General features: G+C 47.5%; 1 protein-coding gene across 4 annotated transcripts in view; it reads right to left on the bottom strand.

Moving 5' to 3' along the window:
- The window catches only part of NOX4 (NADPH oxidase 4), a 94,964-nt gene that overhangs the window by 53,308 nt on the left and 27,563 nt on the right, over positions 1-14,093 (bottom strand). For all 4 annotated transcript variants that reach the window (XM_081197388.1, XM_081197385.1, XM_081197386.1 and 1 more), the window contains 3 exons: positions 11,014-11,236; positions 10,166-10,333; positions 8,235-8,297 (listed from right to left, as the gene is read on the bottom strand). In XM_081197388.1, coding sequence (XP_081053514.1) covers positions 8,235-8,297; positions 10,166-10,333; positions 11,014-11,236 — 454 coding nt within the window. The remainder of the gene's footprint in view (positions 1-8,234; positions 8,298-10,165; positions 10,334-11,013; positions 11,237-14,093) is intronic.

Here is a 14,093-nt window from a genome sequence, read left to right as displayed (position 1 = left end):
GCGCGACTGCTGAGGTCAGACAGAGCCCAAAACAGCCAGCAAGCAGCCAAGTCTGGAGTTCACACAAAGGAAAACTCACAGCTGTGATGAGAGTCGTATGTATTTTGTCACTGGATATAAGGCTGAAGCTATTTGTATTTTCAAAAAGGATGCTCTATTGGACACCTGTTAAAACTGGCCAGCCTTTCCCAACCTGTTGTTGTTTAGTCATGTCCGACTCTTCGTGACTCCATGGACCAGAGTACGCCAGGCACTCCTGTCTTCCACTGCCTCCCGCAGTTTGGTCAGACTCATGTTAGTAGCTTCGAGAACACTGTCCAACCATCTTGCCCTCTGTTGTCTCCTTCTCCTTGTGCCCTCCATCTTTCCCAACATGTCAGGGAACTGACATCAGAGGCACGGGAGAAGGAGAGGGTCTCTGATTCTGCAGGGGAAGGTCCAAGCGCTAGAGGGAGACTCAGCTGGGAAGAAGGGTAAGAGAATGAGTGTAACACCAGGGATCCAGGAGAGCAACGGGACAGGGAGGTGCAGGGGCTCCAGGACTTTTCGCTGGAAGTTAGTGAGGAGAGCCCAAGCACCCCGCTGCCCACGCCCACCCTGCGCAGGAGACTCCCGCGCAGTGAGAGGCGGAAACGATTGGGCGTCAAACAACTCTTATGTTGGCAACGCTTTAAGAAACGCCCACAGACAGATTCTACGAGTGACTAAGGGCAGCCACGCTGAGATGGGCTGTGCAGTCCGGAGGGTTTAACCAGGCAATCTAATGCTCAAACGGAGCAGGATTATGCACGAGTAACTCCCAACCACTACACAACATCAGGGTCTTTTCCAGGGAGTCTTCTCTTCTCAGGAGGTGGCCAAAGTATTGGAGCCTCAGCTTCAGGATCTGTCCTTCCAGTGAGCACTCCGGGCTGATTTCCTTCGGAATGGATAGGTTTGATCTTCTTGCAGTCCATGGGACTCTCAAGAGTCTCCTCCAGCCCCATAATTCAAAAGCATCCATTCTTCGGTGATCAGCCTTCTTTATGGTCCAGCTCTCACTTCCATATATCACTACTGGGAAAACCGTAGCTTTATCTATACGGACCTTTGTTGGCAAGGTGATGTCTCTGCTTTTTAAGATGCTGTCTAGGTTTGTCATTGCTTTTCTCCCAACCTAGTACTCTCCAATTATTTTTGAACTACAACTTGAACTACAATGGCCATGGCTAGGGATGATGGGAGTTGTAGTTTAGCAACATCTGGAGGGTCATTAATGGTCACTTCAGAATGGAAGCTAATGGAAGCGAAAATATGTCATACAAGGGGGTCCTGAAAGGCACTGAGCCCTGTGAGGAGAAATGGTGGCATTATTGTATTTTTGTTTTTTGGGGTTGCAAATAACTTTGGCACTCCTTCTTTTTAAGTAAGAAGCTGTGTATAAATTTAACCAACCTAAACCAAACCCATTGCTGCAAATGTATAACCTGAGGCATCTTTATATAAACTACATGGCAGCAGCAGGATTGCCAACTTAAGAAAAATAAATGGTACTGCTCTTGGGAGTTTAGCAGCAGCCTGACTAGCAAATAAAACTGAATAAAATAAGTCAATGAATGATGCACTCCCATGCATTAAGGCGAAAACCCTCTTTATCACAGTGGAACTTGCTTCTATGCATTGATGCAGAAGCTGAGGCTGAAAGGGATTTCCCCCTGTCATGAGATAAATAGCTTCACTTGTTCTCTGCCATTAAAGGTACAGGTGTGGATCCACTGGACAAAATGGAGGGCTGAACCAGCTACACCTTCCATGGACGGCACCTGTTTAGGCCCCTGTCTCCACCTTCCGTTTGGCCCCACCAGACCAGCCACCACTGATTGTCAGGAGCTCAGCCTGCACTCGAGTAGGACCCTGGCAGAGACACATGCCCGACTGGCATATTCCCTCCCTCCTGGTCAACCGTTCGAGAGCTTCGAAAGCTTTCTTCAGCCCGAACATCACAGCGACCAATGCCAACCGACACCGGCACACTTAGGGATCCACAGAGTTTGCGCAGTTGCATAACAGACCTCAGCAACTCAGCATTTTGGCTAATCTATTTTATTTACATATAAACACACACAGAGCACTGCAACATGGCTCCCTCTCTCTCTAGCATCAGACAGCAAAGAGAAAAAGAATGAAGGACAATAGTCCCACTTCACGGAACACAGTACAGTGGTACCTCAGGTTACATAGGCTTCAGGTTACATACGCTTCAGGTTACAGACTCCGCTAACCCAGAAATAGTGCTTCAGGTTAAGAACTTTGCTTCAGGATGAGAACAGAAATCGGGCTCTGGCGGCTCAGCAGCAGCAGGAGGCCCCATTAGTTAAGTGGTGCTTCAAGTTAAGAACAGTTTCAGGTTAAGTACGGACCTCCAGAACGAATTAACCCGAGGTACCACTGTAACACAAACATCCTGTTTCCATCACTTCCCACTCTGTGGAGTCAAAACATATACCGTCATGTGAAAGTCAACAATCCCGTGACTGCAATCACAGAGCAGGAATTCTAACATCGATCACTTGGAAACAGAAGCCATGGAAGCAAAGGAAGCATCTCAGTCAGCACCATCCTCCTCCTCATATCATGTTCGGCCACAGTTCCCAGCATCCCTTACCATTGGCTAAGTTGGCTGGGATGAGTGTGGTTGTAGACCTGCAACATTGAGGGGCCCAAAGTTGAAGAACGCTGCTCTACAAAGGCCCCTTGTCACTCGGTGCTATGGCACTTGCCTTGCAAGAAAACCGTCCCACATTCGATCCATGACATCACCAGGTAGGGCTGAGAGAGACCCCTGCCTGAAACCATGGGGGGGCTAATGGCAGTTCGTGTCAACAGTACTGAGCTGGAGGTATTTTAATAAATAGAAGTCTTAGCAGACCAGAAGCTGAACATGAATCAACAGTGTGATGCAGCAGCAAAAAAAGGCTAATGCTATTCTAGGCTACATCAACTTGGAAACCAAGCATGATGAGGAATGGTTGAAGGAGTACGTTTAGTCTGGAAAAGAGGAGACTGAGAGATGTGATCTTCAAATATCTTTTAAAAAATCATTTTTCTTACGTCTCCTAAAATATTCCAAAACATCTATCGTTGTATACAATCCCCCCAAAACCCCCCCCACAAAAAACAGTGGTACCTCTGGTTAAGAACTTAATTCGTTCTGGAGGTCCGTTCTGAACCTGAGGTACCACTCTAGCTAATGGGGCCTTCCGCTGCCGCCACTGCACAATTTCTGTTCTCATCCTGAAGCAAAGTTTTTAACCCGAGGTACTATTTCTGGGTTAGCGGAGTCTGTAACCTTAAGCATCTGTAACTTGAAGTGTCTGTAACCCGAGGTACCACTATCTAAGGGGCTGCCACATGGATGATAGTGCAAGCTTGCTTTCTCCTACCAGGGGGGTAGGACCCAAATCAATTGCTTCTGAGTTATAAGAAAGGTGGTTTCAGCTAAACATCAGGAAGGCTTTTCTGGCAGTAAGCTGTTCGATAGTAGAATGGACTCCACTTGGAGGTTTTTAAGCAGAGGTTGGCTGGCCATCTCTCATGGATGCTTTAGTTGAGATTCCTGGATTGCAGGCAGTCTGACTAGACAATCGTTGGGGTCCCTTTCAACATTACAATTTTATGATTCTATGACCAGGTATATAGCAGTTTCTCATGTAATTGCTGACTGGTTATTTTGATCCCCCACGTACCACTTCCCCCCAAAACCTTGTTGTTAACAAGGTACATAGGTTTTTGTTTGGACAACAAAATCACAGCACATAGGGAGAAGAGGACCAACCCTTATCTCCCAAGCCACACTTCCAACTAAATCCCCGACCCTTCACTGCTATTTGGAAGATTCTCCCATTGCCACCAATGGGAGCAAATAGGACCACCAGCTGCAAAGGGGAGGGGATTTTTGCTGGGTTCATCCTTGTGTAGAAAAGAATTAAGCTTACTAGCTGTAAGCTAGTAATTGAATTGTCCATATCATGGAATAAAGTGGCAGTATATAACACAGGGACGCGCGTGGCCCTGTGGTCTAAACCACAGAGCCTAGGGTTTGCCGATCAGAAGGTCAGCAGTTTGAATCCTTGCGACGGAGTGAGCTCCCGTTGATTTGTCCCAGCTCCTGCCAACCTAGCAGTTCAAAAGCACGTCAAAGTGCAAGTAGATAAATGGGTACCACTGCGGTGGAAAGGTAAATGGCGTTTCCGTGAGCTGCTCTGGTTTCGCCAGAAGCGGTTTAGTCATGCTGGCCACATGACCCGGAAGCTGTCTGCGGACAAACACCGGCTCCCTTGGCCTATAGAGCGAGATGAGTGCGCAACCCCAGAGTCGTCCATGACTGGACCTAATGGTCAGGGTTACCTTTACCATTTTATATGAAAATGAACATTATTTTTCATTTCACTGTACCAAAGGTGTTGTTCCATTTCAAAAAATAAAATTTTATTTTATGGTTTACTATTGTTTGTATTTTGAATTAGATATATATGGGGCACCAAAATATTTTAAGTGTTTAGGTCAGGGGTCAGCAAACTACGGTGCGTGGGCTGGATACGTTAAACCACCTCCCAGCCCTTGCCGCCCGCTCAGTAAGTCCCCATGCAGAGCTAAGCCGGCGCAGCACACCGGTTTAACTCCACGCAGGAACTGACTTCCGGGACACAGCCATGGCTTCCTATTGGCTGCAGGAAGCTCCTGCAGCCAATAGGAAGCAGCAGATGCCGCCTCCTCCCCTGCCATGGCTCCGAAAGCCGGCAGGGAAAGAGTAGCGGGCATATGTGCATGGGTGTGCATGCTCCCGCACGCAGGCAATCCAGCCCACCGGCAGAAATGTTTGCCGACCCCTGGTTTAGGTGCTCTAAAGGTCTTAATCTGGCCTTCCCATGTATATCTAATTGGCCGCTGTGAGGACAGGATATTGGACTACATGCCTGGCTTGATCCTGCTGGCTCTTCTTAAGTTTATGCATCGCAAGGACCAGATGGTTTCTCCCAACTCTACAATTCTATGGTTCTATGTTCCTAACTTCCATCAGCTGCAGCCAGCAGGGCTGATAGGACTACAACTCCCATCTTCAGTGGTGCTTATCCATCCTTGCTACCAACTTGCATCCTCTATCACAGCATTCTCCAATCTGGTGCCCTCCAGAGGTTTCGGGGCTACAAGTCCCATCAGTTGCAGGCAGCATCCAAAGAGTGCCATGCTGGAGATGGCAGAGAGACTGAGTCAGCATCACATCATTTCCAGGGGGGAAATAGGGGAATACAAGAAAAACAAAAGTATGCTGAGAAAGCTGGCAAAAATCCTCAAGCTGCCAATGTTGCTACTTAGTCAGCGCAAGTAGGTCAAACAGGAGCAGGAGGGGAGGCAGACAACAGTATTAATATATTGCCTACATTTTCTATAAGCGCAGCCCCAAGTCTCACATTACCCTCAAAGCAAGAGGCAATCACAGATACACATCTCTAGGCAAAAGAGCAGCCCCAGGCACAACACGACCTAGAATTTTTTTAAGGAAAATTTCTGTCCATTCCTTTGGCTGAGCAAAAAAAATGGGTTAGAAGTTTCCTCGTCACTGGAATGCCATTAAAAACAACAACAACAAAATTGTATTTTGTTCACGAGTAGGAGACAGGCAATTAAGAGGCTCACAGTCTTACCAGAAATACAAAGTAGGAGTTCAGAATTCCAGCGACACATTTAGGCTTCTCTTCCCCAAGCATTGACTCCTACTACAGTGGTGCCCCGCAAGACGAATGCCTCGGAAGACGAAAAACTCGCAAGACGAAAGGGTTTTGCGGTTTTTGAGGTGCTTCGTAAGACGAATTTCCTTATGGGCTTGCTTCGCAAGACGAAACGTCTTGCGAGTTTGTTTCCTTTTGAAGCGGGAACTGGGCTGGCAGGGAGCGAGCGAGGGAGCGACCTACCTTTTCCAGAGGGATCCTCTTCTGGAGAGGGCACAGAGGAGGCAGGTGGGCTGGGATCCAGCGGATCTGGCTGGGTCTCTGCGCCGCCGCCGCCTCTGCCTCTCTCTCTCTCCCCCTCCCCACGTGGCTGCTCCATTTTGCCCTAACTGCGCGAAGGCAGGAGGAGGCGGGACAAAGGAGGAGGAGGAGGCATCCACTGCACTTGGGCCGCCGCGAAGGCGCCTTTGTGGGGGTGGGAAGAAGCCGGGAGCAGCTGCCGAGACTGTGGGGAGCCCAGCGGCGTGGCGCAAGGTAACGGGGGGGGGGGCAAGGGAGAGTCCGCGCCGGGCGCTTCGTGCGTCCGCCCTCGGTTCCTGGGCTCGAACTTCCTTTGGCACCTCGTGGAGAGAGAGGGAGAGGAGCAGGCTGGGGCTTTGATGTGGGACGCGGTTTGGCGGAGCGAAGACGCGGCAAGGCTTGGCGACAGAGGAAGGGGGGCTGTTTTCGTGGGGAGGTGGGAGGGGGTGTCTTTGCCTCTTCCCAGCAACAGATCCTCCAGGCTGGGGAAACTCCTCCTGCTGGGGAGCGACCCGCTTTGTGCTTTGCCCGCTATCCCATTATAATACAGTACCAGGGTGCATCCGTGCTTCGCAAGACAAAAAAATCCGCAAGACGAAGAAACTCGCAGAACGGATTAATTTCGTCTTGCGAGGCACCACTGTACTGTAGTGCAATAGATGGTATGGACTGCGGAATCAGCTGGCCATCCTCAGAGAGGGAATGACAAAGGCTTGCATCTCTCAAGGGACGCATCCTTTTTAGGCTGTGAGCCTGTGGCTAAGGATTGTCTCATTTTGATTGGATGTAAGCTGCTCCAGAAGACCTTTTGGCTGAAGAACAGAAGTACAAATTATCCAAATGGAGCGTCTTCGGCCCTGTATACCTGAAGGAGCGTCTCCACCCCCATCGTTCAGCCCGGACACTGAGGTCCAGCTCCGAGGGTCTTCTGGCGGTTCCCTCACTGCAAGAAGTGAGGTTACAGGGAACCAGGTAGAGGGAGGGCCTTCTCAGTATTAACGCCACCCTGTGGAACACCCTCCTGTCAGATGTCAAGGAAATAAACAACTACAGTGGTATCTTGGGTTAAGTACTTAATTCGATCCGGAGGTCCGTTCTTAACCTGAAAGTGTTCTTAACCTGAAGCACCACTTTAGCTAATGGGGCCTCCTGCTGCCGCTGTGCCGCCAAAGCATGATTTCTGTTCTCATCATGAAGCAAAGTTCTTAACCCGAGGTAATATTTATGGGTTAGCGCAATCTGTAACCTGAAGCGTATGTAATCCGAGGTACCACTGTATATGACTTTTAGAAGACATCTGAAGGCTTTAAATGGTACAGGGATTCTTTAAATGGTTGGTGCTTTATTGTGTTTTTAATATGTGTTGCAAGACACCCAGAGTAGCTGGGAAAACCCAGTCAGGTGGGTGGCATATTATTATTATTATTATTATTATTATAACTACTACTACTACTACTACTTGTCCCAATGGACACCCTCCACCACTGCCTGCAAGGCTGTCAAACTATCACAGCCATGTCATGTGAGTTGGGACACTGCTATTGTGCCACTCATTCTTCAACCACTCACCAGGGACTCATTCTTCAACCACTCATGGCTTTTAACGTTAAGGAAGGGTTTTGATAACCATATGGACACATGGCATCTTACTTTTAACGTTCATGATGAATTATAAAAATGCGACACCACAGGGTGTTGCGGAGCAACCAGCAACTGGTAATAGGGAGACAGAATTTTAACGAAAGAAACAAAGGTAAAAAAAAAAGCTTTATTTTTATAAGTACACCCTGTGATGTTTTAGAACAATATAGGTAATACCGTTCTAATGACGTTAAACAGGTCTGTGTAGATCCTGCCCAGGACTCAGGTAGGGCACACCTGGATATGATTCTGGTGTAGCACAATGCGGTTCCATCCGTGTTGAATCTCACCTATTTCCTAAAGCCACCATGTTAATTCACAGCAGACACCCCATGTTCACGCTCATCCCCAGGAGGGGAGGGAGGGGGAGAAAATACTGTCCTGCATTACAGGGTTATTGTGAGGATTGCAAGAAGATGGTGCATGCAAACACCTCTGAGAAACAACGGCAACAATGTTCTAATCGGTGATGGGGTACAAAAATGAACCAGCAAATTTGACAAAGGAAAATATAGGAGCATTCGTCTGCCGAAGATGCGTAGAAAGCAAATACCAATAGCACAAATATTAAAAGATATTCCTTACCAGCGTTAGGGTGAACGGGTGGCTTTCTACTGATGACACGCTGGGACAATGCAGAATGATGTACTGAAATGGCAAAGATGTCTCTTAGAGATGCTACTTCTAATATGCAGTAAGTCTTCCCCACTTCCCTCCAGAAACTCAGCCTCCCAATCAAACGCCTCAACCCTGTTTGTTTCAGCTCTGCGGATTTTATTCCTCTGACCTCATTTGTAAATTGCTTTGTTGCAGCAGAGTTCCTTTTAAGCATTCATACATAACGTGCCCACTCCAATTGCTTTCTCTCAAGCTGTTGTCTTATTAAGCGGCTGATGTTTCTAGCGGTATTTGGCACTGGAGTTTGTGGGGTGGGTGTTTGCAACATGATTATCATTGGATTTTATTATCCAAATATGTGGCAAAAAAACCAAAGGTCCATCGCTCGCTGAGTCTATCAATACAAGCAGCCCAGTATAAACTGCTGCTATGGTGCAGCTAGGCTTAACAAAATTTATTCAGAGATACGATTTAAATGTTGGAAGTGCTCAGTCACAAATTTCCACCTGGTGGGATCATCAAGCAGCATTTGATTTTTGGAGCAGGAGTATGGAATTGGCTCTGCTGATGCATTTGCATCAAGAAAGAGATGTTCAACAATGGAACGGTCTCCCTACGGAGCTTGGGGACACTCCTACCTTGCAGGTTTTCAAGCAGAGGTTGTGTGCCATCTGTCATAGATGATGTACAGTCATAGCTCGGGTTACAGGCGCTTCAGGTTGTGTTTTTTTGGGTTACAGACCGCCGAAACCCGGAAGTACCAGAATGGGTTACTTCTAGGTTTCGGTGATTGTGCATGCACAGAAGCGCCAAATCGGAACCCACGCGTGTGCAGATGTGCTGTTGCGGGTTGCGGATGCTGCAGGTTGCAAACGTGCATTCCGCACGGATCATGTTCACAACCTGAGCATCCACTGTATAGTGTAAATGGGTCCCAACCCAGCAAATACCAGTTGCTGGGAAGAGATAGTCTTCTTGCCTTGCCTATTGTCTTCCCAGAAGCTTCTGGTTGGCACGCTCGGAAGCAGGGCGTTAGCCGAGACGGACCCCTGGCCTGATCCAGCAGGGCTCTTATGCCCTTATACACTGTCTGCTTTCAGATCTTTGTTTTTACTGAGTTTGGCTCTCTCTGAGAACACATGGATTGGGTTTGCGGCCTAACCTTAATTCCAGTTTCCGCTCCTACCCCACTCTTCTGCATTTTCTGTTGCATATAATAGTAAACCTCGTGGATATCTAACAAAGATGGAGGAGGAGGAGGAGGAGGAGGAGGAGGAGGAGGAGGAGGAGTTTGGATTTGATATCCCGCTTTATCACTACCCAAAGGAGTCTCAAAGCGGCTTACATTCTCCTTTCCCTTCCTCCCCCACAACAAACACTCTGTGAGGCGAGTGGGGTTGAGAAACTTCAAAGAAGTGTGACTAGCCCAAGGTCACCCAGCAGCTGCATGTGGAGGAGCGGGGAAGCGAACCTGGTTCACCAGATTACAAGTCTACCGCTCTTAACCACTACACCACACTGGCTCTCTCCCTGAAGGATTCAGGAGATGCAAAACAAAGTAATTTTTTCACACCGTGCAGTGCTAAACTCTGGGACTTGCACCTCCAGGAAGCAATGACTGTCACCGACGTGGGTAGCTTTCGAAGGAGATTAGACAAATTCAAAGAGGATAAGGCAATCAATGTCTACTAATCATGATGGCCATTCTCTGCCTCCACAGTTGGAGGCAGCAACGCTGTGGAATACAGTTCCTGGAAGCCAGAGGAGTGGGAAATGCTCTTGAGTTCAGTTCCTGCTTGCCAATTTCCCAGAGGCATGTGAGAACATTGACCTAGCAGGCTCTTCTTATGTTCAGGACACAAGAGTTCAGGGGCCAGGAATAGAATCCATTAGCTCACCTGTCCAGGTCTCGCTTTGAAGTCCTCCTTCACCATCCGCACCTCAAGGACATCGCAGGGGTGGCTGATGGCCGCAGTTATCGTGACAGGCTTATTGCTACTACAGATGTAGCGGTAAAGCCTTTCAGCACAGTACAAACACAACGGTCCAGAGATCCAGAGCCATGTCTGAAAAGTGGGGGACATGACCAAAGTCTTGTAAGCCAAAACACTGACTAGTAAGCCAGTATTCAAAACCCAGATGTGCCTCCATGGAGTCACAGATTTGAATCTGGGTCCACTCAGGCCTTCTCTGGCACTCTAAGCACAACACTGCTGTCACAGTAAAACACTTCATCTTAGAAGAGGCATTACCATCTCTTGCAGAGAAAAGAGGGAAGTCCCCAATTAGAATTGTACTTAGAACTTGCAAATAAATGTAAATACCTGCATTGAAAATAAAACTTTAAAAAGTCTGCTAACAAAAGACATTTAGTCCAACAACCTTTAGTTTAACTGACAACCTTTCGTCAGCTGTTTTAGTGCAGCAGTCCCTGTTCACTGATTAAACGTTGCAGCAGACTTCTTTTAGCCAGATTGCCTCTGGCTTGTATGCCCCTTAGTACCTCTGCTTTATCTTCCAAACCATCTCCTCAGACCTCAAACAGAACCACAAAGGCACACATGCGCAAGTTTGAAATCTTGGCCTAAATGACAATTTCTCCTTCCCTCAAACTTATCTGAAAACAGCTCCCCCCCCCCCCCGGAGCAGTTGGAATGTTTATGAACATTCCGTGTTTTCACATCAGCAAAGCCAATTGGTTTCTTCACTACCACGAGCAAAATACAGCGAAGATGTTCATACAAACCTCGGGGAAATGGGCTTGAAATTTCGGTTCCTCAGTGCACACAAAGCTGCTTTGAAGAAGTGGTTCCAGCTCCAACAACCCTCCAGGGAGAGGTTCCAGGGCATTTTCAGATGGCAGCTTTTCAAAACCAGGCGCAAATTGCCTGTCCTCCTGAATTGTTGCATTGGGGTTCAAACACCCTGGCGGGTGCTCCTTTAGATTAGCTTGGTATTTCAGAACTCCTCTAGAGAAATACAAAGAGAGAAACGTTTTGTTTTGTTCTCCTTTTAAAAATTTGAATTTCTCCCCATCTGAAGTTCTGATGAGCAGAAAATAACTGATCAAAATGTACAACCTTAATCATCATAAGCCATGCATATCTTGCAGTTTCCTGTGTGATCCACATCCTCAGTACACTCTACACCTGTTCCCCCCACTCCGCTGGTCTGGGCGGCGGAGGCAGCCCCCCTGCTGCCGCCACTTCCTCCTGCTCGGATCTTGGCCATCTCAGCTGGAAGGAAGGGGCGTTGCCCAGAGGCATCCGTGGCTTCGGATTGCCTGCAGGGGCTTCCTGTGGCCAATCTGAAGCCGTGCCAGCATCACGGAAGTCAGTCCCCACGTGGCGAAGCCCCCGTGCCGCACCGGTTTAGCGCGGGGACTGACCGAGCGGGTGGCAGGGTCCACAAAGTTCGTGGACCGGATTAACGAGCCCGGTGGGCCGCATCTGGGCCCCAGGCCTTAGTTTGCCGACCCCTGACCTAAGCCCTCAGCTCAGAAAATCAGCCATCAGCAGAAGCCACCTCAGAACAGAGATATAATATCAATTCTTTAGGGAACAATCCTGTCCTTCTATTAATTTTATGGTTAGCGGCATATTATGCTTCAGCGGGAGAGAAAGGAAGGGAAATAACCTGTCTTCTGTTGAAACAAGGCCAATACTGGCCTTTGCAGAAATAATATGCCTGAGAGCCCTGGTCCTTTATTGGTTTCAGATTTGCATTTATATTAAAATGAAGGGGATTTGAAGACACAATTAGGAATCAAAAGTGGTGCAGGGGGCAATACAAGGAAATCCAGTTCTGCCCACAAAACACACATGAATAGTTAAAAATAGTGAGGTGCCAAGGTAAGGAATTTCTATGGGTTCCCCTCTTTTTCCAATAGATGTTATTGCATATAATAATCAACACTCTTCGTAGATGTTGAGCGACACTGGAGAAATGTAACAAACTACATCCTGTGTGATCCCTCTTAAGGAGGGAGGGGATAACTCAAAAGCAAACATTCTTCTGTTTGGCTTCTGTTTCGTACAATCAAATAAGTTTTCTAACTTTTGTTTTGTTGCAGTAAACACAATAAAAATAAAAGAATGGAAAGGAAATAGCTGACTTAGGAAGGAAAATGAAAACCTTTTTCAGATACAGAAGTATATACACAAGACATACTCTTCTGAAAGGAACATGTTGCAGTGAATCATCTACTAATGCCCTGATTCTCTGCCAAGTTATACAATATATTATTGCAAATTTAGAAGCACACAAAGCACTTGACAGCAGAAGCAGTGCTACATTATTCATTTTTGTCACTGGCGCTGACTTACGAGACTATACCTAAAAATGCCAAAAATACAGTAGCTCTGCTTAGTGCTGGGCTGAAATCCCTCTCCTACTTTTGCATCCCCATTCACAAAATCAGGAGGGAGACATGGAGTCAAAACTCCTGGGTGCTCCTCCGGCTCCATCGCTTGCGGGTGCCATTTTGTTTCCCCCCGAATACTTGTGAGAACCAGGCTAAGTAATCATGGATATATTTTCTCTGTGGTATGCTGTTGGTAGGATACTCAAGTTTGTGTACATTAACAGAATTGTGAGGAGGGGGCTTGGGATAGGGACCTAGGAAGCTGTCTTAAACCAAGCCAGACCAATGATCCATCTAGCTCACAATGGTCAGCAAACAAGGTTCTCTCCCAGGCTTGTTTGGAGTTGCCAAAGATTGAACCTGGAGCAGTCTGAATTCAAGACAGGTACTTTACCATTGAGCAATGGTCCCCCCCCAAAAAAAAACCTTTGAAGTGTAGGGACTCAGGTATACACATATTATCCAGGCCTTGTGAATGACTCGACTTGCAAAACGATTGAAGGAAAGCTCGGGTTTGTATTTAAGGATTTAAGGACACATATTGGCTGTTGATCTCGAACACAGCAGCCACTCATATCACAGATCACCTCTAGCAAACAAGATTTGCTCCCCATTGAGCGGGCATAGAAGTTGGTCCTTGTGCTTTCAGGAACGGGATATTTCCATGTTATTTGACTTCCAGGAAAAGATCTCTTTGCAGCCTCCTTAACCTTGAAAAAGACCAAATTTGGGGTGGTACAGTAGCATACAAATCCCAGGTTCAGTCATCAGACATCTGTAGGCAGGGCTTGGAATATCCACTCTGAAATCGTGGAGAGCTTTGACCAATGAGTGAAGACAATAAAAACACAAGAGGTTTTAAAAAAGTAAAGGTAAAGGGTCCCTGGACAATTAAGTCCAGTCAAGGGCGACTATGGGGTTGCAGCGCTCATCTTGCTTTCAAGCCGAGGGAGCCACCGTTTGTCCACAGACAGCTTTCTGGGTCATGTGGCCAGCATGACTAAATTGCTTCTGACGCAACAGGACACCATGACAGAAACCAGAGCGCACAGAAACGCTGTTTACCTTCCTGCTGCAGTGGTACCTATTTATCTACTTGTGCTGGCATGCTTTTGAACTGATAGATTGGCAGAATCTGGGACAGAGCAACGGGAGCTCCCCCCGTCCTGTGGAATCGAACTGCCGACCTTCTGATCGGCAAGCCCAAGAGGCTCCATGGTTTAGACCACAGCACCACCCCCGTCCCTAAGAACACAAGAAGAGCCTGCTGGATCTAATTCAGTATTGTCTTCTCACAGTGACCAATCAGACATCCTTAGGAAACCTGCAAGCAAAGACCTGAGAACCAGAGCACTCTCCCTTCCTGTGGCTTCTAGGAACTGGTGTTCAGAGAAATACTGCCTCCAACTGTGAAGCCACAGCATAGCCATCATGGCAAGCGGCCATTAGTAGCCCTCTCCTCC

Source organism: Podarcis bocagei (genome assembly GCF_964188305.1).
Source record: "Podarcis bocagei genome assembly, chromosome: 6".
Lineage (NCBI taxonomy): Eukaryota > Metazoa > Chordata > Lepidosauria > Squamata > Lacertidae > Podarcis > Podarcis bocagei.
This window is presented reverse-complemented; position numbering and strand designations above follow the sequence as displayed.